The 26,781-nt window shown below is 44.5% G+C and overlaps 1 protein-coding gene across 3 annotated transcripts in view; it reads left to right on the top strand.

The window, feature by feature from the left end:
- Positions 1-26,781, top strand: part of LOC146782859 (monocarboxylate transporter 13-like) — a 146,376-nt gene that overhangs the window by 59,740 nt on the left and 59,855 nt on the right. Inside the window, exon 1 of one of the 3 annotated variants that reach the window (XM_085639754.1) lies at positions 5,546-5,756. The exons of the other annotated variants lie outside the window; for them this stretch is intronic. Coding sequence (XP_085495880.1) covers positions 5,546-5,756 — 211 coding nt within the window. Of the gene's footprint in view, positions 1-5,545; positions 5,757-26,781 lie in introns of those variants that run through there. 3 annotated transcript variants of the gene reach the window in all.

Below are 26,781 nucleotides of genomic sequence, written 5' to 3'. Positions count from 1 at the left end.
TAGAGTGGCTCAACCGAATTCCCAAACGTCCAAACACACTTCCCAATACGACAGCCCCACCTGACGTGGTGTCCCCCACATTTCCGAAATACGGAACGCCCCAGAAAACATCCAAATCATATATAGCCTAAATATTGACAGCTCAACTGTGTCGTAACAACAATCCGGCAAAACCCCCAATAACTCCCGCAGCAACTCAAATGTGATGGCCTCTCTCAAAGCACCCCCCCCCCCTCATTCCCGCCCCCAACCTTTCAGCATTCTACTCAAAATGTCATCCTTGGCGTGATCAAAACCAAGAGGACTTTAGGTCCAGGGTCAGCATCCACCCTGACAACCCATGGGGGGAGGTGGATCAGGAGCTATGGATGCAGTGGATGTCATCCACACAATCCTCTGCATCTACACATACGGCCAGAATGTGACTGGGGCAGGAGGGCGTAGATTCGGGGCAAGTGGAACAGGTGTATCACCAAAACAGATGGGCCACAACCGGGGCATGCTGGAACTTCAATAAGGGATTTTGTTCCAGGTACCCATGTAAGTTCAAGCACAAATGCGGGGGGCAACACCCACTCATGCAGTGTTTTACCCTAGCCACCCCAGCTGAACAGTGGAGGGCCACGAAGGGGAGGGGACAGACTCGGCAGAAGGGCCCCTACTCTAGTTAAGATTGAGGCCATGGTCCCGTGGCTCTCGATTTATCCGTGAGGGCCGTTTTGCATCCCACTAGTGTCACCCCGCTTCTACTGGCCTCGCCTGCCTCACCTTCTGGTTTTGCCCCCCCAGACTGCTCCAACCTGAAGGGTCCCTTGCACCACAGGGCCTCACCGGTGTGCTGGCTGTCCCTTTCTTCTTTCCTGCATGCTGCTTGGCAGCAACCCACACCCATTTATCTACTACAAGCTCATCCTCATCTTCCTGCAATCCTCCCTCATCCACATCACCACCACGAGGCACAACCAAGACGGGCGGTGCTTAAAGTCCATATTGTAGATAGCATGTGCTGCCTAGGTAGGACCTAAAAAGGAGCCATAAAAAGTCGACCATTCCATGCTTGCAAGTGGTGCTCCATCACAAATGTCACCAATATCTTTTAGGCCTTATTACAAGTGCACTATATACAAATGCATTTGTTATAAGATGGAAGGGATATCCGTTGTGTATGTGATGGAGTGCCCTTCTGAAAAACTCTAAAGCAGGCCTCAAGTTATAGCCCCAGGAAATCCCATCCATTTCCCTCAGTAATCCCTCTCTGAGGGACCAGACCACAGCCAAATTGTATCCAACTGGGGTAGGGGTGAGGTCAGAGATGTCATGATGGTTCAGGAAGCTCTATACGATGACACTCCTCTGTCGGGTACCACTCATAATGCTGAACATACAGTGGGCCCCTGGGTAAAAGGTCACTTCTTTGCAATTGCACATCCATTGTGTTCCCACAGTGAAGCGGGGTTTTTCCCCTCCGAAAATAAATACCTGATCCAGCACACAGAACATGCTCCTCTAGAGGCAGAAATATTGGGTAGGCCAGCACTAGACCCAAGACACTTAGGGCCTGATTCCGAGTTTGGTGGTCCCACATCGAATGGTGCAACGCTCTGTCCATTGTGGGATCGGCAAATGTGTGGTGTGACCACCTGTCACATGCACCCCCAGCCCCAGAGGCACAAGGGGGCCCTGTTAGGGCTTCCTTTGTTGCCTCACTGCCACAATTTTGATGGTGGTCTCACCGCCATGAAAAGGGTGGTGTTGAGGTAACCCGTAATATGCTCTGCGGTACCGCTGCAGCACCACCAGCATATTACTGACTCTAACCGATGAAAGACTGCCGCGTGATCCTGTATCCCCACCGGTCGCAGCAGTCCTGTAACAGTCCGACCATCACACTCAAAATATTGCGTGCGGGCCTGCAGTGTGGCGGTGGTCGGTCCGCCACCATGGGTTCAGCAGTCCTTTGGACTGCCAAACTCATAATGAGGCCCATAGTAATTATACGGGAGCCCAGAAGTGCATCGTAATGTTTATGTACAAACATTTCACTGCTGAGTCTCTCAACATCTGACCTTACTTTATATTCAAAGCTTGGCTCCAGGCATCCTTTCACACGTAAAGCATTCCACACACACAAAGGGAGAGACCTGGCCATTCCAAATTCGACAAAGTACAGATAGGAACGCATCTTCAGGGGAGATACAAAAATGTTGCAGGAATAATTGAGCTCTTCACTGACCATTGAGGGTCTCATAACACGGGGCCCTTATCTCGTGGTACAGGACCTATTTAATGGGGACACATTTACATACCCAGCAGGAGGGGCCATGTACCGGGTTGCAGGATCTATATTTGGCTTGCAAAAAATATTTTATGTTGTGTCCATACTTTGTGATGCAGGGCCCATATTTCGAGGTGCGTGGCCTTGTTTTGGTGGTTACATGTACCATATTTTTGGGAAAGTGAGGACCACAAAGTGGTGTACAATGTGTATAAATGGAGTGGAAAGCTCATATCATTGGAAACATCTCCCATGTTTCAAGTTACAAGACCTACATATAAGAATTCAGAACAAATATTTACCAGTTCAGTGTCAGTATTTATGGTTTATGTATTCAGTGAGTACCTCTGCCTCAACATCTCAAGTGACCACTTCCCGGTATGTAAACTACATACATTCTATCACTCCCCGGGGGACAATCTCTCCTTCATCGAACAATTATTGGAAATCATCTCCGGTAATGTCAATTCCGTAGTGTCCAAAATCTTCCTCGGTGATTTCACCTTCATTGGTCTAACGCCAATTACCAAGCTGTTACATGCCTTAAATCTTTCCTAGATGATCACGAGCTGATTCAATACTGTGACCGGCCAACGCATAATAAAGGAGAAATCCTGGATGTAATCATCTCCAAAGGAAACACCATCTCACTGGCTAACATCTCCCCTTGTGACTGGTCTGACCACCACATCATCTTCTTCTATATTAACCGGGAGGTGTCCGTGAGGAAGGCTCAACCGAAGAAGCTGAAGATATGGAAAAGAGACCTTAGACATATTAATACAGCTGAACTAGCAATCCAATGTAAATCTGCCCTTGCCTCCCAAGCTGACATGTCAGACGTTCATGTACTCACTGACTTTTACAACTCTACGATCTCAAGTATCATGGATTCCATGGCATCACTCCAACAAAAAAATGCCTCAACAAAAATCTCCAGACCATGGTTCAATGACAACCTAAATTCTGAACGACGCAACCTAAGGGCAATTGAACGACCTTGGAAATCCAAACCTTGCTCGGCTCAGCTAAAAGTCCTTAGAATGGAAAGGAGCTCCTATAACAAACAAATCAAGAGCGCCAAGGCCGACTACTTCAGATCCCAACTTAACCAAGCCTCTAATCACCCCAAGAAACGTTTTGAAATTGTTAAACAACAATCGGTTTTTGCACCCATTCGCTCTGACCCAGACATCAGCCCACCCTCATGCGACGCTCTGTTTGCTTTCTTTACCGAGCAATCAAGACTCATCAACATCGAACTGGATTCTAAGAAAGCTTCTTTGCCATCCTATTTGTTTGCGTACCCTCCGTCCCACTCAAAGCAGCTCGAACCAGCTAGACTGAGCACCAAGAACAATGCCTTTACTCCTTTCTGCGAAAGAGACATTAACAAGATTCTTCAGAGTTTCAACCCGACCAATCATTCTAGCGATCCGTTACCACCCTCCGTCTTCAAAGACATCAAGGAAGTTATCACCCCACTTTGGACAAAGATTATCAATGCTTCACTGCCTTAAGGCACGATCCCTGGGTGCCTAAAATCAGCTCAGGTTTCACCTATTCTAAAAAAAGCTAATGTTGATAGTGCCGACCTTAACAACTTCCGTCCTATCTCCAACATCACTACTCTGGCCAAACTCCTTGAAAAATGCATCCAATGTCAACTCTGCGCTGACATTGAGAATTTCCAACTCCTTGACCAACCCCAATCTGGCTTTCGGAGTGGACACAGCACTGAATTGGCTCTCATTCACGTTATCAATGACATTTTAAAAATGCTCGACCACAATGAATCTTGCCTCCTAATCCTCCTTGAACTGTCCTCTGCATTTGACACTGTAAATCACGACAACCTTTTATCTATTTTGAAGCACACAAAGGGCCTCTCCGGTCTGCTGTTGCAATGGTTCACACCCTTCCTCCACCACAGATCCCAAAGAATAAAGGTGATCCACTCTCTATCCCATCCCACGCCAGTATCCATGGGGGTTCCACAAGGGTCCGCCTTATCCCCCATACTATTCAACTTATTCTTGGAACCACTGGCTAATGCACTAAACTCAATGAACATTTTCTTCCATATGTATGCAGATGACACGCACCTCTACCTGAAAATCTCCTCCCCGGAAAATCTTATATCACTGAACACTACCCTCATGAATACTCAAAATTGGCTAACCGAGAACCACCTCCTACTCAACACCTCCAAAACTGAATTTCTGCTCATTTCTCCTCCAAATCATACCCCCAAGTTAGACCTATGGATGAACCATCTCACTGCCTTCAACTGCTCCCCCTCCATTATTGATTCTGCCAAATCTCTCGGAATCACCCTGGACAAACATTGAAATATGAAGAATCATAATAGCAAGGTGTGTAAGGGAGCGAATCACCAGATGAGATTACTCAGGAATCTCAAACCTTTCCTTCCACAAGCTAACTTCAAGCAGGTGGTCCAAGCACTGGTTTTGCCAAGGCTAGACTATGGCAGTGCGACGCTCGGTGGCCTCCCTAAATATACCTTAGCCCCACTAAGGGCTGCATTGAACGCTGCGGCCAGACTGACCACGGGCACAAAAAGAAATGCGCAAATTTCCCCGTCTTAAAATCTCTAAATTGGCTACCTTTTGAAGCAAGAATACAGCTAAAAATTGCCTGCCTGTCTCACAAAGCTCTCCATTTCCAAACCCCCAAGTATCTTGTCCAAAAGTTATAATTATCGGGAGGTGGTAGACGCTCAAGAAGTACTAAATCCTTCCTCCTGGAACCACAGATATTTTGCAAAAGAGAACATGTCAAAGAGCTTTCTCCGGCTCTGCCCCGAGGATCTGGAACTCTCTCCCTCCTGAAGTTCGGAGACTCACCTCCACAGTTGCTTTCAAACTGGAAGTAAAAAGATTCCTTATGAGCAAGTTCTTACCTTAATTGGGTTTGGATCATCTGCTATAAGATACTGGACTTATACCTTCACGTCTTGTACTGATTTGCTATATTTCCTTATTTAATCTTTTCTTCCCCTCCCAGATCCGCTATTTTAAACCACTGTGATGCTTTGATGCATCCTATGTAACTGTTTCGTTGATTTGTATTTGACACTTGTACATCCCTGATCATCTGTAATTGTGAAGCGCTCTGATATCCCTTGGGATCATGTTCGCGCTATATAAAACTTTATAAATAAAATATATAAATAAAATGGCTATTTATGCTTCCAGAACTGATGTGTCTATTTTTCTTTCTTTGATGCAGGTAGCACTGAGCGTTCTGATGGCGCTCCCGAGCCAGGGCCTCGATGGCCCCTCCGAAGGAGGGTGGGCGTGGATGATCGCCCTGTCGGGGTTCATGGTGAATGCCCTCACCTTTGGCTTTATCCGCTCCATGGGAGTCTTTTATGTGGAGTTTGTGTACTCGTTCCACAAACTGACCAGTGAGGTGTCTTGGATCGCCTCCATCTCCATCGCTTTTCAACAGTTTGCGAGTGAGTGACATGGTGGATGAGATAGGGAGTGACAGATGAGAGGGAAGGCATGGCTAGTGAATGACCAGAGTTCTGCACACTAGGCATGATTACTGTGTGGCCAAGTGAGGCATGCTTGTACAAGGTCAGAGAAGAGAAAGGGCAGGGACCTGAGAGGGGACAGCTCCCAGAGGGCAAACATCTTAGGCCACTTATTAGAGGTCTTAGTTATTGCAGTCAACTAAATCCAACACCAAGATGTCTGGAATCTATTGTAAATAATTATTATCTGCAGAAATGAGGCATAACATGCAGACTGGGTGCTTTCCTCACCAAAAGCCTCATGGCCAGGTGTTCACTAAATATTGTCACCTGATTAAATTTCCTCAAGTATGGACTGCTACATTTACCTAGGTATACCTGCAGAGGTGTGGTATTTGCTGCCAAACTTGGAATTCAGGTATGTGCGATAATAGGAGCTGACACACATAGCCAAGTATAGGAGAACACTCATGATGAGGGCCGAAGAGGACAAGGCTGAGAACGCATGGTTCTCATAGGGGTAGCGTATATATTAGGATCTGGGAGAGGGAGGGGTGATCCCTCTGTCAGGTCATAAAGGTAGAGAGGCCCTTCCACCTTATAGAAGGAAAAAAGGAGGGATACGTCTTCCATAATTATTTCACACATGTAAAGAGTATCCCACCTAAGATTTTCTATACATAGTACTGGCCAATGATAGTTTTTAGTGGGTCACCACCTTAATAGAAGCGGGGAAGGAAAGGATTCCTTTTCTTTAAATAAGCCTCATACACTCTAGTAGTGTCATGCTTCATCATCGGGTTCAACCTGAATACTAAAGGTCAGGGTGGGCTCGACCATCTTCCAGGGAGCCCTTAAAAGAAAAGACCTGGGGGCAGAAAGATTTAAACCCCTACGGCTTATTCTGAGGTATCCCTTTATTAGTGGAGTAGTTGAGGCTGTTAAAACGAAAAATATAAATGGAGGGTGTTAGGATATAATGGACCTAGGACCCTATACTGACATCTTACATCCCTACTCTATAACCCAGATAGGTCCGGGGCTTTCATCAGGGTGATTTGGCTCACCTAGAGCTAGCCATTTTGGGAAGCTGACGTTCTAGTCTTTTTCCTCTAATTTCATCGGGCTTGCACTCCTCTATTTATTCGGAGCCTGACACGGACGCACAGTGGAGATGCACAGCAGGCACGCCGAAGGCGTGCCAAAGGCAAGCCCATCTGCACCTGTCTGCGCCTGGACTCCGCAAGCTGCCAGGAAGGCTGCATCTTTTTGAGTAAATTATGTTCCATAAAACGTACTCAAGTATGGAGCGCCACAACAATAGGGAAACACACTCCTGGCACCTTCTGGGGGAAGAAACTCCACCTATATGACAATCTAGACAACTGGCAATGTAACACCTGTAAGTTCTTTTGGGTCAAAACAACTCCCCCAGCCAGGCATAGTGCCCTGGGCCCTCAATATGTCACCCTTTAACCAGCAATCCCTCTGCCGATAGTAACACTATTGTTCTAGAAATGGCTATTTACACCCCTCCCCAGGTACAATGCACTTACCTAAATGCACGTTCTTTTCCCAAGCATGCCTCAGAACTTTTGGATCTTTTAGATTCTATGAAGCCAGATATATGTTTCATTACTGAAACTTGGCTAAATCTGTCTTTCTCCTCCTCCATAGCTATAGCATTTCCTCAAGTCTACAGTATAATTAGGTGTGATAGACAGCACAATAAGGGAGGAGGAGTAGCTATTTATACAAGAAATCCTCTGAGAGTAAATACCTTGGACTCCTGTTCCACCCCTACGGTGGAAATTATATTTCAATAAAAAACCTCAACCAACTTAACCTGGAAGGGAGCACTGGTTTATCATCCACCTGATGAAAAAAAATATATATATATCAGTGTGAAGCTCATGGAATGGCTAGCACCACATAAATTAACAGCATGCTTCTGGAGGATTTTAATTATCATATTGATAATCAAACTGACCCCAATACCATGCACCGCTTATCAGACAGTGAATCACTGGGTATCCATCAAATGGTATCAGGTGCTACTCAATTAGCCGGGCACACCCTTGATCTAATAGTTACAGGTGCTACCAACCTAGTTGTGGACACTCCTGTCGCGCAGGCGTGGACAAACCACTTCTCTGTAAATTTCCACTTAGACATTCAGAAACACAAGGAAACCCTCAGTCAGACCATCAAACTCACAAGACCCTGGAGGACGGTAGCCCCCTCCACCTTTCTCCCTGTCTTCGCTCCCCCTACCATATTGGACTGCGAAGACATCAATCTTGCACTAAACGCCTTTGAAGACTCTCTTATAAAGGCCTTGGACACCATTGCCCTGCTAAAAAGATCACAATTGAAAAGGGAAAACCCTCCTGCCTCCTGGTACTATGAATCTCTAAAGAAGGAGAAGTCAGCAGTTAGGAATTTAGAATGTAAATGGAGGAAATCAAAATCAGAGGAGGGAAGACTTGCCTACAAAAATAGCCCTAATGAAATATTTAAAATATTGTAACATTGCTAGAAGAACTCACATAGCTGAGAGAATTAATTCTGCAAAAAACTCCTCCAAAGAGCTCTTTAAAATCCTTAAGGAACTCACTAACCCGAGCAGCTGCAATCCCATAATACCCACATCTCAATCACATTGCGACAACCTTGCTGTACACAAAAATCAACAATTCTACAATTCTTTTGCAAATAACATGATACATATGACTCAGGAATCTCAGGATGCTAAAATTAACACTCAGTCCTCCACCCTGGAATCTTTCAATCCCGTTACAAAGGATCAAATACAGGTCCGACTAAATACAATAAAAACTGGTTCCCCGTCAGACCTTGCCTCCCTCACATGATTTCAACCCTGACTCTCATTTTGCTTACCCCAATCACAGACCTATGCAATCTTTCCTTACAGTTGGCCACCATTCCACTTAAATAGAAGACAGCACGCATTAAACCCCTTATTAAAAAACCCACGGCAGCCCCCCTGGACATGGTAAACTACAGACCTATATCCCTACTTCCTTTTATATCCAAAATCCTAGAGTCTCTAGTAAATCTCCAACTAGCATCCTACCTTGAATCCAATCACCTGCTGGACCCCTCTCAGTCAAGTTTCCTTGCACCTCATAGCTTAGGAGAGGTCACTTATACCATCAAACTGGCCTTAGACCAGGGATCCTCAGCTATGCTGGTTCTCTTGGATCTATCAGTGGCATTTGATACCATCTCCCATCAAATCTTAGTACAAAGACTGCGGGAGATTGGTATCACCGGTAAGGCTTTGGAATGGATGAAGAACTTTCTGTCTGAATGCACCCATTCAGTTCAGTTGTTCGACTACTCATCTACATCTATGGTCCTGAACAAAGGGGTGCCTCAGGGTTTAATTTTGAGTCCCACTCTTTTCAATGTTTATGTGGCTCCCCTAGCAAAACTCATCAGGTCATGTGGTTTCAAACCCATCTCCCATGCCGATGACATACAATTGGTCATTACTATGGATCCTAACTCGACTCTTACCAAATTTAAATTCAAGGACTGTTTGTTAAAAATTGCCGCATGGATGAACGTCAACTTTTTGCAGCTTAATACGAATAAAACGGAGATCCTTTTATTTGGGTAAGCCCATTCAGTCTGGTCGGCTGACTGGTGGCCAACGTAGTTTGGTCCACCATCTACCCCTAAACAATATGTAAAGAACCTAGGAGTTCTCTTAGATGATAATTTATCCATCAGTGAGCATGTCAAAAGCATCTCCGGAACCTGTCTTGGCCTCATGCGAATGCTTAATAAAGTGTTGCAATGGACCCCTCTACAGGCCAGGAAAACTCTAGTCCAAACCGTGATAACAAGTCGCATCGACTACGTGAATGCCTTATTGGTGGGAATAAGTCAAAGTCTCCTTGCTAGGCTCCAGGTGGTGTAGAACACAGCTTCATGCCTTGTCCTGAACCTCCCTCCTTGCTCTCCATCGGAACCAACGCTACGCTCCCTCCATTGGCTACCGATCAAAAAATGCGCCCTTTTTAAACTCCTTTGTCTAGTCTGCAAAACGTTGCACGGAAACAGTCTGTGTTACCTCAAAAACAAATTACAACAGTACACTCCTGTCAATCAGCTTAGATCCAGCGATCTATTATTATTATGCCCCAAACGTATCTGAACGACCAGGTTTGTGAGCCGCTCCTTTTCATTCCTCGCCCCTCATCACTGGAACCAGCTGCCCTTGTCCATCCGTGTCTGTTCTGATCTTACTCTCTTTAAAAAACTTTTTAAAACTTGGCTATTCAACCTATAATCTTGCCATCGTACAGTGTAATTTCCCCTGCTGCCATGGAGCCTAGAGATCCCATTGGGGATGATTTGTGCGCCTAATAAATAAAGAAACTAAACTAAACCTCCCTGGTGTGTAAGCTCTTCGAGCTATCTAAGTTTGATAGATTTGATGTATGTACCTCTGTGCATACCAGGGCAATGTGTCTACTTGTCCTTTTGTTTCTTTTTCTTTTTCGAGTCCAACCTGTAATTAAAAATGGCCATATTAGTACCAGTATTGATAATATTTCAAATTGTGAATGGCCAGTGCATTATCTAGAATCCCAATGTGAAATTCTAACTTGTGGCATGCATCACCCAGTGCACGCTATTGTGGTGGTAATAGTGGGAGTACCATGTTGTCCACCCATTTATCATTTGTGGAGTGCCTGAGTGTGAATCTTTCTCATGACGTCTCCTGTAGGAATACACACCTTGAGTACCCACTAATTTAGCTAGAAATATTGGTGTAGTACTCATTTTAATTTCATCTCAATCATAACAGCTTTAGCGGTTAGTGCCAGTTTAGTGATACAAACATCCATCCAATCTCAGCCAGAGAGCTATAGCATTCTTCTATTGCAGAAGCATACTTTGTACATGAGATATGCATATTATATTGTTTAGATTGTACAAATTGAACGTTAATCATGCGATGGATGCACATATACAATACGCCTTCACTCACCCGTTGGTGTTGAACTTTCTGTTTCTCTGGAGTTAGAGGAGAAAAGGCTCACCCCGTAGTCATATTCTTTGCTTTGTCGGCGTCAGATTGGGGGTAAAAAGATGAAACATAAGAGCAAGTAGATGCATTCTCGTAATGTGGCACACAACATATCATGGTTCCAGAATGCATACATACAGAGACTTACTTTGTTAAGGGTCCTACCCTACTTTCATGCCTATTTGGTTCCGCATCTCCTGGCTTGTGACTACCAGATGCCGGAGAGCGTGTGTATATATGCACGGTTACGCCGCAGCTGTAGTTGATCAGCTCTCGTGCCACTCCCATATCAGACGAGCCAGCATGTCCCCTAATTTATGTTTATTACTCCTTGGTTTTTAATCATAATGAATTCTGGGGCTGGTAGCCACCCAACAATCATCCAGGTGGGGTGCCCTAAAAATTTTCAATGATAAAAAACAATCAAAGTCGAGGAAACAAAGTCAAATGGGGAATATGTAAATATCACCAGGTATCTCCCGTTCCGCAGTGCCACTCTGTGCTCCGGCGACCGCGGACCCACAATCTTCCTGTGGTGGTACCATCCGTGAACAGGGGTTGGTCACTAGTATGCTTAAAAAGTTACCCCACAAGGTGGAGGCACACCCAGGATCGCTCAGGTCCCTACCTGATAGACCTCTGCATTATCTGCTGCGACGTGTTTCAAGCACCAAGCCCTTCTTCTTAGGCAGTCGTAATGAAAATAAATGGCGAACAACCACCAGCATGTCCCCTTATTTATGTTTATTACTCCTTGATTTTTAATCACAATGAATTCTGGGGCTGGTAGTCACTCAACAATCATCCAGGTGGGGTTCCATAACAATTTTCAATGATAAAAAACAATCAAAGTCGAGGAAACAAAGTCAAATGGGGAATGTGTAAATATCACCAGGCATTTCCCGTTCTGCAGTTGCACTAGTTGCTCCGGCAGCCGCGGACCCTCAATCTTCCTGTGGTGGTGCCTTCCGTGACCAGGGGTTGGTCACTAGTGTGCTTAAAAAGTTACCCCACAAGGTGGAGGCACACCCAGGATCGCTCAGGTCCCCACCTGATAGCCTCTGCATTATCTGCTGAGACGCGTTTCAAGCATCAAGCCCTTCTTCTTAGGAAGCCGTAATGAAAATAAATGGCGAACAACCACCAGCATAGCCCCTTATTTATGTTTATTACTCCTTGACTTTTAATCACGATGAATTCTGGGGCTGGTAGTCACCCAACAATCATCCAGGTGGGCTGCCATAACAATTTTCAATGATAAAAAACAATCAAAGTCGAGGAAAAAAAGTCAAATGGGGAATATGAAAATATCACCATGCATTTCCCATTCCGCAGTGCCACTCGGTGCTCCGGCAGCCGCGGACCCACAATCTTCATGTGGTGGTGCCTTCCGTGATCAGGGGTTGGTCACTAGTATTCTTAAAACTTGTGTTGTGTGTAGATTTAGATTCCGTATATAGGTTTCACGATTTATGCCCTTATATAGGTACAATTCATATTGCCCTTATTTAGGCATAGAAAATCCAGCCCTTATTTAGGCATTGTCCATGTTAACCAAATACAGGCATGGTCTCCTCCATCCGTCAATCCACGTCACAACGAGTTCTTGGAAAACCAGACTCTTAAGCCTCTAGGAATTTCCCTTGCTTGGATATTGATTTCTCCAAGAACTCATTCATTATGCATGAACATCTATTCCTTAGGGGTTCATTCATGACGTTCCGATGCCTGACTTTTACGTCAATACAGGCATTCCTAAACACCTTCAAGGTATACATATACCTGCACTTGCCCTGGCAAACCACGGTTCCGGTACGGTCCAGTTCGACTGCCTACTTGCGGTTCGCCGTGGCGAGTTCGGAAGGAGATCGAGTTCCCGCCTGATGCACTGACCAGACGCTGTCATCCTCCTCGCAGAGAATCCAGCTCCAGTCCCAGAAAGAGATTCCAACCTCACACATTCTAAGGTATGGAGCAGACTAGAACTTAGAGAAACTTTTGGGAACTCTTGGCAAAACTAAAACCATAGCTAGCTATACTTTAGAAACAGCACCTACTTCTTACCTCGTACTACACTTAGGTTATGTACATTGGGGTAGAACTATTTAGAACCATCAGATGAGTATTCACATTTTAGCCTGTGTTATTTATGTATGTATTTTATGAATATATGTCATAGCTACAAACCATGCTATTGCAGTATTATTTTATCTTACTGCTAACCCTGTACGTATTGTACTTCGCATCCTGCCTCACGATTGTAGCAGTTCAAATATCTTGCATGAGAAATAAGACTGTTCAATAAACCCCTTTTTATTGAAACGCCCATCTCTCTATTTCTGTGAAACTCTGTAGAAACGAAGCATGCACAATTGACTGAGTGAAACTGTTATCTATTGTTTCCACGGTTCTGAGATTGTTCCGACTCTAAGGGAAACAAAGTTGTCATGTTGATGCGGTTGTCAGAAACTAATCCCTTCTTGTATATTCGAGAAGTTTCTACTGACCTCTGAGTTAGCTGGCACACACAAGTAATTAATACTCGATAGAGACATACTGAACTCAGTCCTATGTCAAAACTATAGTGTATATTATTCCAATGCACAGAGCCTATCAGGGATATAGGAACTACACTACACCCGAAGAGTAACTCTCATGCAGCAACTATAGTGACCGGCCCCAGTCACGGATGGCACCACCACTTTGATTGACATGGGACCGCGGCCGTCATGGATCAAGAACGGCATGTGGTACGGGGTATCCTCATGTGCATCCCAGAGACTCACGTAAAATTCCCCTATTGAATTGTTTATTAGATTTTTCAAATGGACAGTATGCCAGCACCCCACATGGGGTTTTGATTGAAGACAACTACTAGCCCCAGAATTCATTGTGATTGTGACTTTTCCATTGGGATTTTATTGAAATAAAAGAGGGTATCTAATGGTTGCCACTGGCATCTCATTTGAATTATAGACCGCCCATGAAGAAGGGCGAATGGCCGGAAACGCGTCGGCGGTGAGATTGTTTGCAGGTCGTGAGGGTGAGATGCAGGCTGCCCTGGGCTGTGCCTCCACCCGAGGGGTAACTCTTATGCAGCATGTGTATATATATATATATATATATATATATATATATATATATATATATATATATATATATTGTTGGTGTCACAACAATAGGACATTTGCTTGCAAAACATAAAATATTGGGAAAAGGGTTGCACTTTTTTGACATACTTTTAGATGAATTGGCTAAAAACCAACAACAAATTTATATGATTTTAATGATTATGCACTCAATATATAATTAGCTGGTTTTTGTATTGTAAATTTGGTTTTAATAATAAAATTATTTTTTGTCTTCTGATTTTAACAGTTTGTATACGACTTGTGTTTTGTAGCCCTGAAGAAGTCTCATGTGAAGAGACGAAACACATCGGCTACTCGAGAAAGTCTGATTTTATGAAGATTTGAATAAAACAAGTTTTTTAAAACACAAAAAGAATATGTGGATGAATACTGTGCAACCCATATATTACAAAGATGTAGGGTACATATATATGGGAGCAAAGTTGTGTGTGCTAGTCACCCCTGTGTAGTATTGTTAGAAGGTATACTCCTGTGAGGAAGATTAGGAGACTGCGCACACATTCGTTCAATAATTTCACTATATGTGACAGGTGCGATTTCTCTTGCCTTGGCCTCAATATTTGTAAACCACCCTTTGAACTAGCATCAGACATTATGATAGACTCTTGTCCTGGTTCAAAGCTCTGCAAACAGAATTTTTTTGTAAGGCAATCCTTCATTAATCTGAATTCCTCTTCACATTATTCATTCCACCTGAAGATTCCACCTTTCTTTAAAAAAAAATGGCATATCCTTTATTCTCTCTGCAAAATTATCAACTAATTTGTTATAATATTCAGTCATCCACAGAAATTTAACAAGCTCTTCTTTTTTTCTTTTTTTCTTTTTTATAATTCTTTTTATTTACAAATGCTCTTGAGACCATACCATACATGACAATTCCATAAATCTATCCATGAGTTGACCACAGAAAAGAATAGCAATTCTTTCATGAGGGAACAAGAATGACAGTACACAGATAACCGTCCAGTACACATCTATGTAAACACCCCAGATCCCCTGTATTTTCGCCAGGGCGCCTACACTCTATTCCATTTTTTAGCACATCCCCTGCTTTTATACATCGTTTCCTCAGCCCATTGGCACCAATCAAGGTCTCGTTTCCATTCCTCCAGCTGCGGAGGCGCCAGCGACCCCCATCCCCTAGCAATGTTGGGTTTTGTGATTCCTGCAGCCAGGGCCAGCCATATTCCAGTGTATATAGACCAGTCCAGGTCACCTTTGATTATCAGCAGCAGGAGCCTTTTCGTCTCTATCGGGACCATCTCAACCACCACCCTGGACATGGTATCAGCAACTTGCTTCCAGAAGCAAACTATCTCGGTGCACTCCCATAGCATATGTAAGAAGGTGCCCACTTACTGGCATCCCCTAACGCACAGCGCTGATGGAACCCTACCCCATGAGTAAAGGTGTGTGCGGGGATAGTACATGCGGTGTAGAATCTTCAGCTGTGCAAGTCAGAATCTAGCGCGTATTGCGATCTCCCTGGGGCTCTGTAGTGCCTCCTGCCAGTCCTCATCATCAATGCTGCCCAGATCTTTAGCCCATGCTTCCTGGAGTGTGATCAGGGGGTCCTGTACATTGTTTAAACAAGCTCTTCTTTTGAGCTGGGACTGACTAGATTGTTTATAGTTGCAACCAACTCTTGTTTTGGTTCAATGCCTTCTGATGTGAGTTTATGACCTAAGTAGTTGATTTCACCTAAATTGAACTTACATTTGCCTGCTTTTAAAGTTAAATAATTTTCTCTAAATCTTGTTCAAATCTCTTACACCCTGTTTATTGTGTTTCCTTCGTCCTTACCAAACACCAACATGTCATCCTGATAGATTTTAATGCCCAAAATACCTTTTAAAACCCTTTCCATCACTCATTGAGAAACAGCAGCAGCCAAGATCAACACAAACGGCATGCATACAAATTTATATTACCAAACAGGGTGATAAAAGCAATTAGTTCTTAAGAATCTTGGTGCAATTTCAGTTGATGGTAAGCTGAAGTGAGATCCACCGATGAAAAACACTTTGCCCTTTTTAACATTGATAGGATCTCTTTGATATTGGGCAACAGGTAGTGATCAACAATGACACACTTGTTCAACCCCTGAACATCTACAAAGAGGCGAACCTCACTATTAGACTTCTTTGCCATAACCACAGGGGCAAGTCATTCTGTGGTTTATACCTCCACAATTATGCCATAATTCTTCAATTTGTATAGTTCTACTCTTATCTTGTCCTTAACTATTAAAGGTACTCCCCTGATTTTGCTCACTATAGGTTTTGCACCCTTCTTCACTTTAATAATTTACACATAGTCCTTTAAGCAAACTAATTTGGTCTGAAAGACTTCAGGAAATTCTTATTCAAAATGTGTCTTATTATCATTTGCAGTCTTTGTATCACTTACTGCACTTATCTGTTCAACTTGCTTTAATCTGACTGATGGATTGGCATTAGGATCAAGATATACATTCCGATCCCTCTGCTGATACCACCTAATGAGGGATCACCTCTCATGGGGACATATACCTTTCCTGCAGTTACTTTATCCTTAAACTGTATGGACCCATTAAAGTACCCCAACATGTTGATGGGTTGGCCCCCATACCCTTTTGGACAAATATCAGGTTTAAATAACTTGACCTTGCCACGCAAGTTTCTTTAGAAATAAAATCCTTTGGAATAAGCACAACCTTTTCCCCCGAATCAAATAGCTTAGAGACTGAGCATAGAGACAGCTCTGGACAGCTGTATCCCTGCTAAACTTAGCTCAAAAAAGAAAAGAGAACAATCCAATCCTTGATTTAATGAATCCTTGAGTAAAGCAAAAAAAAACTGTAAACAACTAGAGCGGGCCTGGAGGCGCGCTTACGATACAGAAGCTAAAAATAAATACCGCAAATCAATTAAGACATACCATAAACTTGTCCAGAGAGCCAGAGCAGAGTACATCGCTAATAAAATCTTGGAGAGTAATAATCCCCCTAAAACGATTTTCTCCCTTCTTAAGGTCATGAAATGATCCAGCCCGAAAGCTGATTCACCTATCACCTCAAACACGCAGTGTGATGAATTGGCTGGATATTTTGTGCACAAGGTGGGGCAAATTTACAAAAGCTTCCCTTTGATCACTGTTGCTTCTGACCTGGGGAAAGGCATGAGGATAGTGGCCCTATTATGGAAAACAATACACTGTGTTCCTTTCCTCAACTATTCCTCACTGAGATTGAATCCAATCTGAAAATCAAATAAGGCTCTTCAGTTGACTCTTTGAGACCAGCTCAGTTTCGTCAATTTCACAACATAATTTTACCAGTGGCCAGGGAACTGATTAATCTGTCTCTGTCCTCAGCGTCCTTACCATCTGCCTGGAAGCATGCTAAAGTAGCTCCTCTTTTAAAGAAACCATCTTTAGAACCATCTGAACCGGGTTATTACCGCCCCATCTCCCATCTCCCTTTCCTGGCTCAAGCCACGGAATCTCATGTAAATACTATTCTTACAGAGTTTGTAGAGCAAAATGAAATTCTGGATGCCTTGCAAAATGGCTCCAGATCCCGCCACAGCACCGAATCTGCTCTGATGGCGGTGATCGAGGAAATCTGCAGCAGCCTAGACAAGGGAAACTCCGCGGCCTTGATTCTTCTTGATTTAAGTGCTGCTTTTGACGCTGTGTCCCATGAGATATTACTACTCAGGCTACGGGAGATAGGGATTGAGGGTCTGGCCTTAGCCTGGTTTCGATCTTTCTTGGAGGGTAGAACCTTCCAGGTCACTGTGCCACCTTTCCACTCCCAGGAGTATGCCATCAAACACGGTGTGCCACAGGGTTCAATACTGAGCCCCATGCTCTTAAATATCTATGTACAACCCCTGGCAGTAGCAGCTAGAAGCAGAGGGTTGTCATTGGTATCCTATGCCGATGACACCCAACTAGTTATCGCTTTTTCTAAGAAATGCAAAAATAACCTCATCAAATTTAAGGAGGATATGCTGGTGATCGCTGATTGGATGACAGCAAACTGCTTGCAGTTAAATGCAAGCAAGTCAGAAATACTTTTGCTTGGGAGAGATAGCGACATGTGGTCAGAGCAATGGTGGCCAGACAAATTAAAACCTGCACCCTTACCAAAGGAGGCTGTTAAGAACCTGGGATTCTGTATTGATAGAGGTCTCTCCTTTGACACTCAATCCAAGTCGGTCGCAGGGACTTGTTTTGGGCTTCTGAGAGGGTTAAAACCTTTGCTTGTTTTTTTTACCCTAATATTCGTCAGACCATCCTACAGGCCACGATTCTATCCAGGCTAGATAGATAATGGCAACTCCTTATATTTAGGTGCAAACAAATCCTGTATTCAAAACCTTCAAAGATTACAAAATGCGGCAGCTCGGACTCTGTTGGCACTCCCGAAATCATGTTCAGTGTCTAAGCTTTTACCTAAGCTACACTGGCTACCAGTAGATAGAAGAATAGAGTTCAAGACACTCTGTGTCGCTCATAAAATCTTGACTCAACAAACACCTCCGGTTGTAGCCAACATGCTAGTGCCGTATTTTCCGAGTCGACTCCTGCATTCAACTGACCAAGGGCTAGCTTGTATCCCCCGAGTTCAAAGAGCCAGAGCTGGCGGTCACTCTTTTCAGGTTTTGGCGGCCAAACTCTGGAACTCTCTTCCCTCTTCTATTAGAGGACTTCAGAACCACCTGGCATTCCATAAAGCCATAAAGACCTCGCTCTTCCCAGCGTAACAATCATTCCTTTTCTGGACCGTCTCTAGTCACTTACACCTGGGTAGCACTGGGACGCCCCGTCGCTGGGGCAGCTATGCGCTGTATAAATCCGCAAATAAATAAAGAAATAACTGATATGCCTTCAACTTGAACTATCTCCCAAGGGCCTTTACCATCTTGAACCTTTAAAAAATCTCTTCGCCTAAAGAATCATTAGAGCTCTCATAAGTGACTTTACTAATCTTTTTTTTGTTACGAACAGAGTTTCTACTATCAGAACTCCTAAAACATTTTGACACATTGTCCCTTCTTCCCGCACTTTTTGCATATGGGCTTCCATTGCACACAATCTGTAAAATTGGGAAAGTGACCATATTCACCACATCTAAAACACTTCCCTTGAGTTTTCTTAGCATTTTTCCCAACCTCTTTTTTAACTTCTTGACTTGTGCTTTGATAATTACATTTCGTATGCGAGGGGACCGGTTATACCATATCCTCCTTTTCATTAGTGCTTCCTTTTTTTATTACATCTACACATGCTAAACTTTGTTCATGCATCTTAGCAATGGTAACAACAAACTAAAGGATCATCCTTTTGCCAAACGTTTTCCTTAGCTTTCTCAAAGCTACAACCTAGCATAAATTGATCACTCAATCTTTCTTCATTACTAGCACCAAAACTTCAGGTTGAGGCCAAATTTCTCAAAGTACTCACATACTCTTCCACAGATTCCCCAGACCTATGCATAAGCTTACCAATTTGATACCTTTTTAATGCTCTTGAAACTTTTGATAAGTAATGTAAATCCAGTTTTTTTTATAAAAATGTCATAGTCATTCAAATTGGCACTTAAATCAGGTGACAATTCAGACAAATGTTCAAAAACTTCTTGGCCATCTGACCTGAAACATTGCATATGCTAAGACATCTTACGTTCCACACTTAAGGACCTGCCACAAACTCTAGCACTTTCATTTCTCCCAAGGAATCAGAGGATTCCCTGGGTTCATCAAAAAGAAAGGAGGTGGAGTGATGTTTTGCATGATGTCAACACACACATATGTTGCAGATATTAAAGAAATAATCAAATTACTCAAAAGCAAACAAAATGCAAATGTTGTATGTCAGCACTTGTTACTTGCTCACTACAGCTTGATCCCAATCTGAAGCGTATAGGAATAGATGTAGGTGTGCCCATCGCTGAACACACTGCCCTAAACACACTGTTGCCAGTGTTTCACTGTGAAACCAAATGCCACCAAAGTAGGTGTGCCCGTCACCGAACACACATCACCTGCCGATATCCTTCACTGCACAATTTAAAGAAATTAAGTAAATGTACTAGGAGGAACTGAAAAAGGTGTGCCGAACACACTGCCGCTATCTTTCAACTCACTAACTCACTGAAACACTTAAAATGCTTGATATACAATGCAACGCTGGCCAAACATACAAAATGGCTCCACAAATGTGAGGACGTCAACAGTGAGGCTATTTTATTTGGGAAGTTGAGCTTGTTGTCAAACACTTGTGAAGAAACGTAGGTTGCGGTGTGATGCGATGGGAAGACAAAGCCTGAACCGCAGCTGGAATCCGCTCACGCACTTGAGTATGAGGACAAGTAAGGGAGTCTGCTCACACACCGGAGCACGAGAAGGAGTACAACAAATAAAAGAAAATAGTACCTGTAACACGATGAGGGCACCCTAGCCCACTCACCATTAAGAATCAGAAACAAGCATTAATTGCAGTGTTTCAGAAGATCCGGTGTTGAAATGTGACATGTGAGCTGATGTGATGTTACCATGGAGTCGGTGCAGTCCGATCTTCACCATCAAGCCATCGTTAATGAAATGATGTAGGAGCTCCAAGTATTTTAACAGATAATGTTCATTCAAGTAGGAGATAATCACCTCAGCCACCACTCTCCTGTGCTCCCACCATCCTGGTTCAAAGATACACATGCTACCGAACCAGGTGTCTCCATTCTACTGTGTCGAAGACAAGACCCCTCAGCAATGCACCTAGCTCTCCTGAGAACTGCACAGCTGTAATACAAGAAGCACATTTTTAGAGTAAAAACCTCTAATTTTAAAACCAACTGGACCGTGCCAGGAATAGACCCAGGGAGCTCTTCAAAATTTTGAAAAGTTAAACCTCTCTATCAAACACTCATGAAATATCAGCCACTAAGGAACATTGCAAAGAAATTGACAGCTTCTTCATTGATAATGTCACAAAAAGCGAACAATCCTTCACCAAAGTCACATATTTGCTTTCCCTCCTAACATGCTCCAATAGACTCACTAACAACCAAATGGACCTATATTATACTAAGGACAACCATGATCTCACCCAACTGAAAAACAATGCCAATTGCTCTGATTTAAAACTCATGACAGAAATAATATAATTGTGAACTTAAACTTAACCCCTTCCATGCTCATGACGGAACGGTTCCGTCATGAGCGTCGGTTGAGCTGTGCTCATGACGGAACCGTTCCGTCATGAGCCCGCCCGCGCAAGAAACGGTCAGCACCGCGGCGGAATTCGTGCCGCATGGAAGGGGTTAAAGCCTACCTCCCACACTATAGATCTCCTCCCATCCACAATAGTACAAAACCTCAACCACGTCATTGCTCTGTTCTGGACAAAAATCATCAGCTCATCCCTCTCCTCAGGCTCCGACTTGATTCCCTCCAACTAGGAGAAATCACTCCCATACTGAAAAAAACAGAGGCGGACCCTAATGATCTCAACAACCTCAGACCAATCCTCAAACTCCCGTTCCTAACCAAAACCATAGAGAAGTGCGTTCTTCAACTTAACCAACATATAGAAGATTACAACCTTCATAGTACCTTCCAATCAGAAGTCAGACAGGGCTGTAGCACAGAAACGTAAACACAAAGAGATGATAGACGGAGCCCTGAAACTTTACAGACACTCATTCACATTCACAGATCTGGGTTGAATCCATCATTGTTCTTTAACTCACTTCGCCACCTCAGATCAGACCCAGTTATATGCAAATCAGTCTTGACCCTGTGCCTCATGGGAACAGTCCATCCTGAGCTGCCAAGCCAGGTCTTCCCTGAACACCCCTCATCAAACAGGCTCGCTTGAATCCAGTGGCAAAGTGAGCAAGGGAACCACGTCTGGGCATACCCTGCCAACGAAGGGCGAACAACGCAAACACAAAGAGATGATGGACGGAGCCCTGAAACATTTCAGACACTCCCCCCAGTCACAGATCTGGGCTGAATCCATCATCGTTCTGTAGCTCACTTTGCCACCTCAGGTCAGACCCAGCTTTATGCAAATCAATCTTGACCCTGTGCCTCATGGGAACAGTCCAGCCCGAACTGCCAAGCCAGGTCTTCCCTGAACCGGAAACAAGCATCCTGGGACCGGTTTCGGGCTAACAGCCCTCTTCAGCCAGGCTAGCTTGAATCCAGTGGCAAAGTGAGCAAGGGACCCACGTCTGGGCATACCCTGCCAACTTAGGGAGAACAAAGCAAACACAAAGAGATGATGGACGGAGCCCTGAAACTTTTCAGACACTCACCCCCAGTCACAGATCTGGGTTGAATCCATCATCGTTCTTTAGCTCACTTCGCCTCCTCAGTTCAGACCAAGCTATATGCAAATCAATCTTGACCCTGTGCCTCATGGGAACAGTCCATCCTGAGCTGCCAAGTCAGGTCTTCCCTGAACACCCCTCATCAGCCAGGCTCGCTTGAATCCAGTGGCAAATTGAGCAAGGGAACCACGTCTTTGCATACCCTGCCAACTAAGGGCGAACAAAGCAAACACAAAGAGATGATGGACGGAGCCCTGAAACATTTCGGACACTCACCCTTAGTCACAGATCTGGGTTGAATCCATCATCGTTCTTTAGCTCACTTTGCCACCTCAGTTCAGACCCAGCTATATGGAAATCATTCTTGACCCTGTGCCTCATGGGAATAGTCCAGCCCAAACTGCCAAGCCAGGTCTTCCCTGAACCGGAAACAAGCATCCTGGGACCAGTTTCAGCATAACACCCTTCATCAGCCAGGCTAGCTTGAATCCATTGGCAAAGTGGGCAAGGGACCCACGTCTGGGCATACCCTGCCAACTTATGGTGAACAAAGCAAACACAAAGAGATGATGGACGAAGCCCTGAAACTTTTCAGACACTCACCCCCAGTCACAGATCTGTGTTGAATCCATCATTGTTCTTTAGCTCACTTCGACATCTCAGTTCAGACCCAGCTATATGAAAATCAGTCTTGACCCTGTGCATCATGGGAACAGTCCAGCACGAACTGCCAAGCCAGGTCTTCCCTAAACCGGAAACAAGCATCATGGGACCATTTTAGGGTAACACCCCTCATCAGCCAGGCTAGTTTGAATGCAGTGGCAAAGTGAGCAAGGGACCCACGTCTGGGCATACCCTGCCAACCAAGAGCGAATAATGCAAACACAAAGAGATGATGGACAGAGCCCTGAAACTTTTCAGACACTTACCCCAGTCAGAGATCTGGATTGAATCCATCATCGTTCTTTAGCTCACTTTGACACCTCAGTTCAGACCCAGCTATATAAAAATCAATCTTGACCCTGTGCGTCATGGGACAGTCCAGCACGAACTGCCAAGCCAGGTCTTCCCTGAACTGTAAACAGGCATCCTGGGACTGGTTTCGGGGTAATATCCCTCATCAGCCAGGCTAGCTTGAATCCAGTGGCAAAGTGAGCAAGGGACCTACATCTGGGCATACCCTGCCAACTTAGGGCGAACAATGCAAACACAAAAAGATGATGGATGGAGCCCTGAAACATTTCAGACACTCACCCTTAGTCACAGATCTGGGTTGAATCCATCATCGTTCTTTAGCTCACTTCGCCACCTCAGTTCAGACCCAGCTATATGTAAATCAGTCTTGACCCTATGTCTCATGAGAATATTCCAGCCTGAACTGCCAAGCCAGGTCTTCCCTGAACCGGAAACAGGCATCCTGGGACCATTTTGGGGTAACACCCCTGATCAACCAGGCTGGCTTGAATGCAGTGGCAAAGTGAGCAAGGGACCCACGTCTGGGCATACCCTGCCAACTTAGGGAGAACAAAGCAAACCCAAAGAGATGATGGACGGAGCCATAAAACTTTTTCAGATACTCACAACCAGTCACAGATCTGGGTTGAATCCATCATCATTCTTTAGCTCACTTCGCCTCCTCAGTTCAGACCAAGCTATATGCAAATCAGTCTTGACCCTGTGTCTCATGGAAATAGTCCAGCCTGAACTGCCAAGCCAGGTCTTTCCTGAACCGGAAACAGGCATCCTGGGACCATTTTGGGTTAACACCCCCTCATCAGCCAGGCTAGCTTGAATCCAGTGGCAAAGTGAGCAAGGGACCCACGTTTGGGCATACCCTGCCAACTTAGGGAGAACAAAGAAAACCCAAAGAGATGATGGAGGGAGCCCTGAAACGTTTCAGACACTCACCCTCAGTCACAGATCTGGGTTGAATCCATCATCGTTCTTTAGCTCACTTTGTTGCCTCAGTTCAGACCCAGCTATATGGAAATCATTCTTGACCCTGTGCCTCATGGGACCAGTCCACCCCGAACTGCCAAGCCAGGTCTTCCCTGAACTGGAAACAGGCATCCTGGGACCGGTTTCGGGATAACAGCCTTCATCAGCCAGGCTAGCTTGAAGCCAGTGGCTAAGTGAGCAAGGGACCCACATCTGGGAATACCCTGCCAACTTAGGGCAAACAAAGCAAACACAAAGAGATGATGGACTGAGCCCTGAAACCTTTCAAAAACTTACCCCCAGTCACAGATCTCGGTTGAATCCATCATTGTTCTTTAGCTCACTTTGCCACCTCAGTTCAGACCCAACTATATGCAAATCAGCCGTGACCCTGTGCCTCATGGGAACAGTCCAGCCCGAACTGCCAAGCCAGGTCTTCCCTGAACAGGAAACAAGCATCCTCGGACCGGTTTTGGGGTAACGCCCATCATCAACCAGGCTAGCTTGAAACCAGTGGCAAAGTGAGCAAGGGACCCACAATGATTTTAAAACAGTAATACAATCTCTAGTTCTCTCTAAAATGGACTATGGAAACATCATCTTAACAGGGACCCCAAAAATTCACCTACCTCCCTAAGATCAGTGCTGAACACAGCAGCCCATCTCACAACTAGTGTTAAACGATTTGAACACATCACTCCAGCCCTCAAGTCCCTTAACTGGTTGTCCATTGAAGGAAGATATATTTACAAAACTGCCTGCATCACAAACGAAGCCCTTTACACACATTCACCAAACTATTTGGACAACAAACTTAACGACAGCTGGAAGAGCCAGAACACTGTGAAGCTCCAACTCACTCTTTCTTGTCCCTCCTAAACCGAAAAGGAAAACAACCCAGGCTCGCTCCTTCTCTGGAAATGCACCTAGGATATAGAACGCTCTCCCTAGAGGATTCTGTTGCAACCCCACCCTCTCCTGCTTCAAAAGGGACCTGAAACTCGTTCCTGTCAACAAACACCATACCTCTCTCACCAACCAAACTATGCTCCGTTAGCTCACTTCACCAAGAATTGACCGCTTATGACAGCTGTTTTTTTACTGTGTTCAACTTCTTATTAAGTTGCTATGCTAATTTAGACCGTCCTAAACGAATCCGCATACTGGAATCACACCTCTCCTGCTACTGTTTTTCCCCATCTCTGTTTAAGGCTGTTCTCGAATGTATACGTTGTGTGCGTCATACGCAGAACTACGTTAGACAATGGCTCACTGATGTTTCCTATGTAATGCTATGTTTTCTGTTTCTTTCATGTAAAGCTCTCTGATACCTTCGGGTCTAGCTAGCGCTATATATAACTTATAAATATATAAAATGCCTTTGATTGTTAAGAGGGGAATGCTTTTGCACAGTTCCTATGGCAGTGGTTCCCAAACTTTTTGACCCATGGCTCCCTTGACCCACTTGGCAGTTGGCCGTGGCTCCCCACCATTTTTTTACCGGCGCACCGGGGTGCCGCGGCGCACAGTTTGGGAACCACTGGTCTACATGAAGAATCAAGCCTAGACGTGATGAAGGATTCAGAGAGTAGCCATCACCATCATAAAACTTTATTTGCAATCAAAAAGATCTTATAAAGTACATCTCAATTGCTAGAGAAAGGCTCAAGGAGCTATGTGGCGTTACAAGAAGTTTACATGGGGTGGGCTCTGATGAACCAAAGATGGCTCACCAGATCCCCTCTACCCAGTGTTTTAAGTGTGCTGGGTCCTGCTGGTGCAGTTCTAAAAGGCGCGGTGTCAGGACAATAGGTAAGTTTTACAGACACATCAGAGGAGGTCGCGCAGTAGTATATAAGTAAGCCCAGCCATATCCAAACATATTCAACCATTAGCAAACCTATTCATCATGTATCCTTCCAGCTATCATTTCACTCATCCATCCCTTCATCCATCCTTTCACTCATCCATCCATTATCAATCCATCCACCCTTTCACCCTATCCATCTGTATACGCATCCATCCACTCTTCTACCCATCCATCCATTCACTCATCCATCCAGCCATTTACCCTTTCACCCATCCAGCCATCCTTTCACTTACTCATCCATCCACCCAGTCACTCATCCTTCCACCCATCCACCCTTTCAGTCATCCATCCATCCTCCCTTTCTCTCTCCATCGACCCTTTCACTTAGCCATCCTTCCATCCATCCACCCACCCACCCATCTACTCATCCACTCATTAATCCATCCATTGACCCGATCACTCATCCATCCTTTCTCTCATCCATTTATCCTTTCACTCCTTCACTCATCTATTCATCCTTTTGTCCGCCTACCCTCCCTTTCACTCACCCATCCATCCATCCACCATTTCACTCATCCATCCATCCATTCACCCTTGCACTTATAAATTCATCAATCCATCCATAATTTCACACCTCCATCCTCCCACTTACTCACTCATCATCCACCTTTTCACACATCCATCCTTTCACTCATCCATCCTTTCACTCATCCATC

Source organism: Triturus cristatus, chromosome 12 (assembly GCF_964204655.1).
Source record: "Triturus cristatus chromosome 12, aTriCri1.1, whole genome shotgun sequence".
Classification (NCBI taxonomy): domain Eukaryota; kingdom Metazoa; phylum Chordata; class Amphibia; order Caudata; family Salamandridae; genus Triturus; species Triturus cristatus.
The sequence above is the reverse complement of the archived record's forward strand: the minus strand, read 5'-3'. Positions and strand labels throughout refer to the sequence as shown.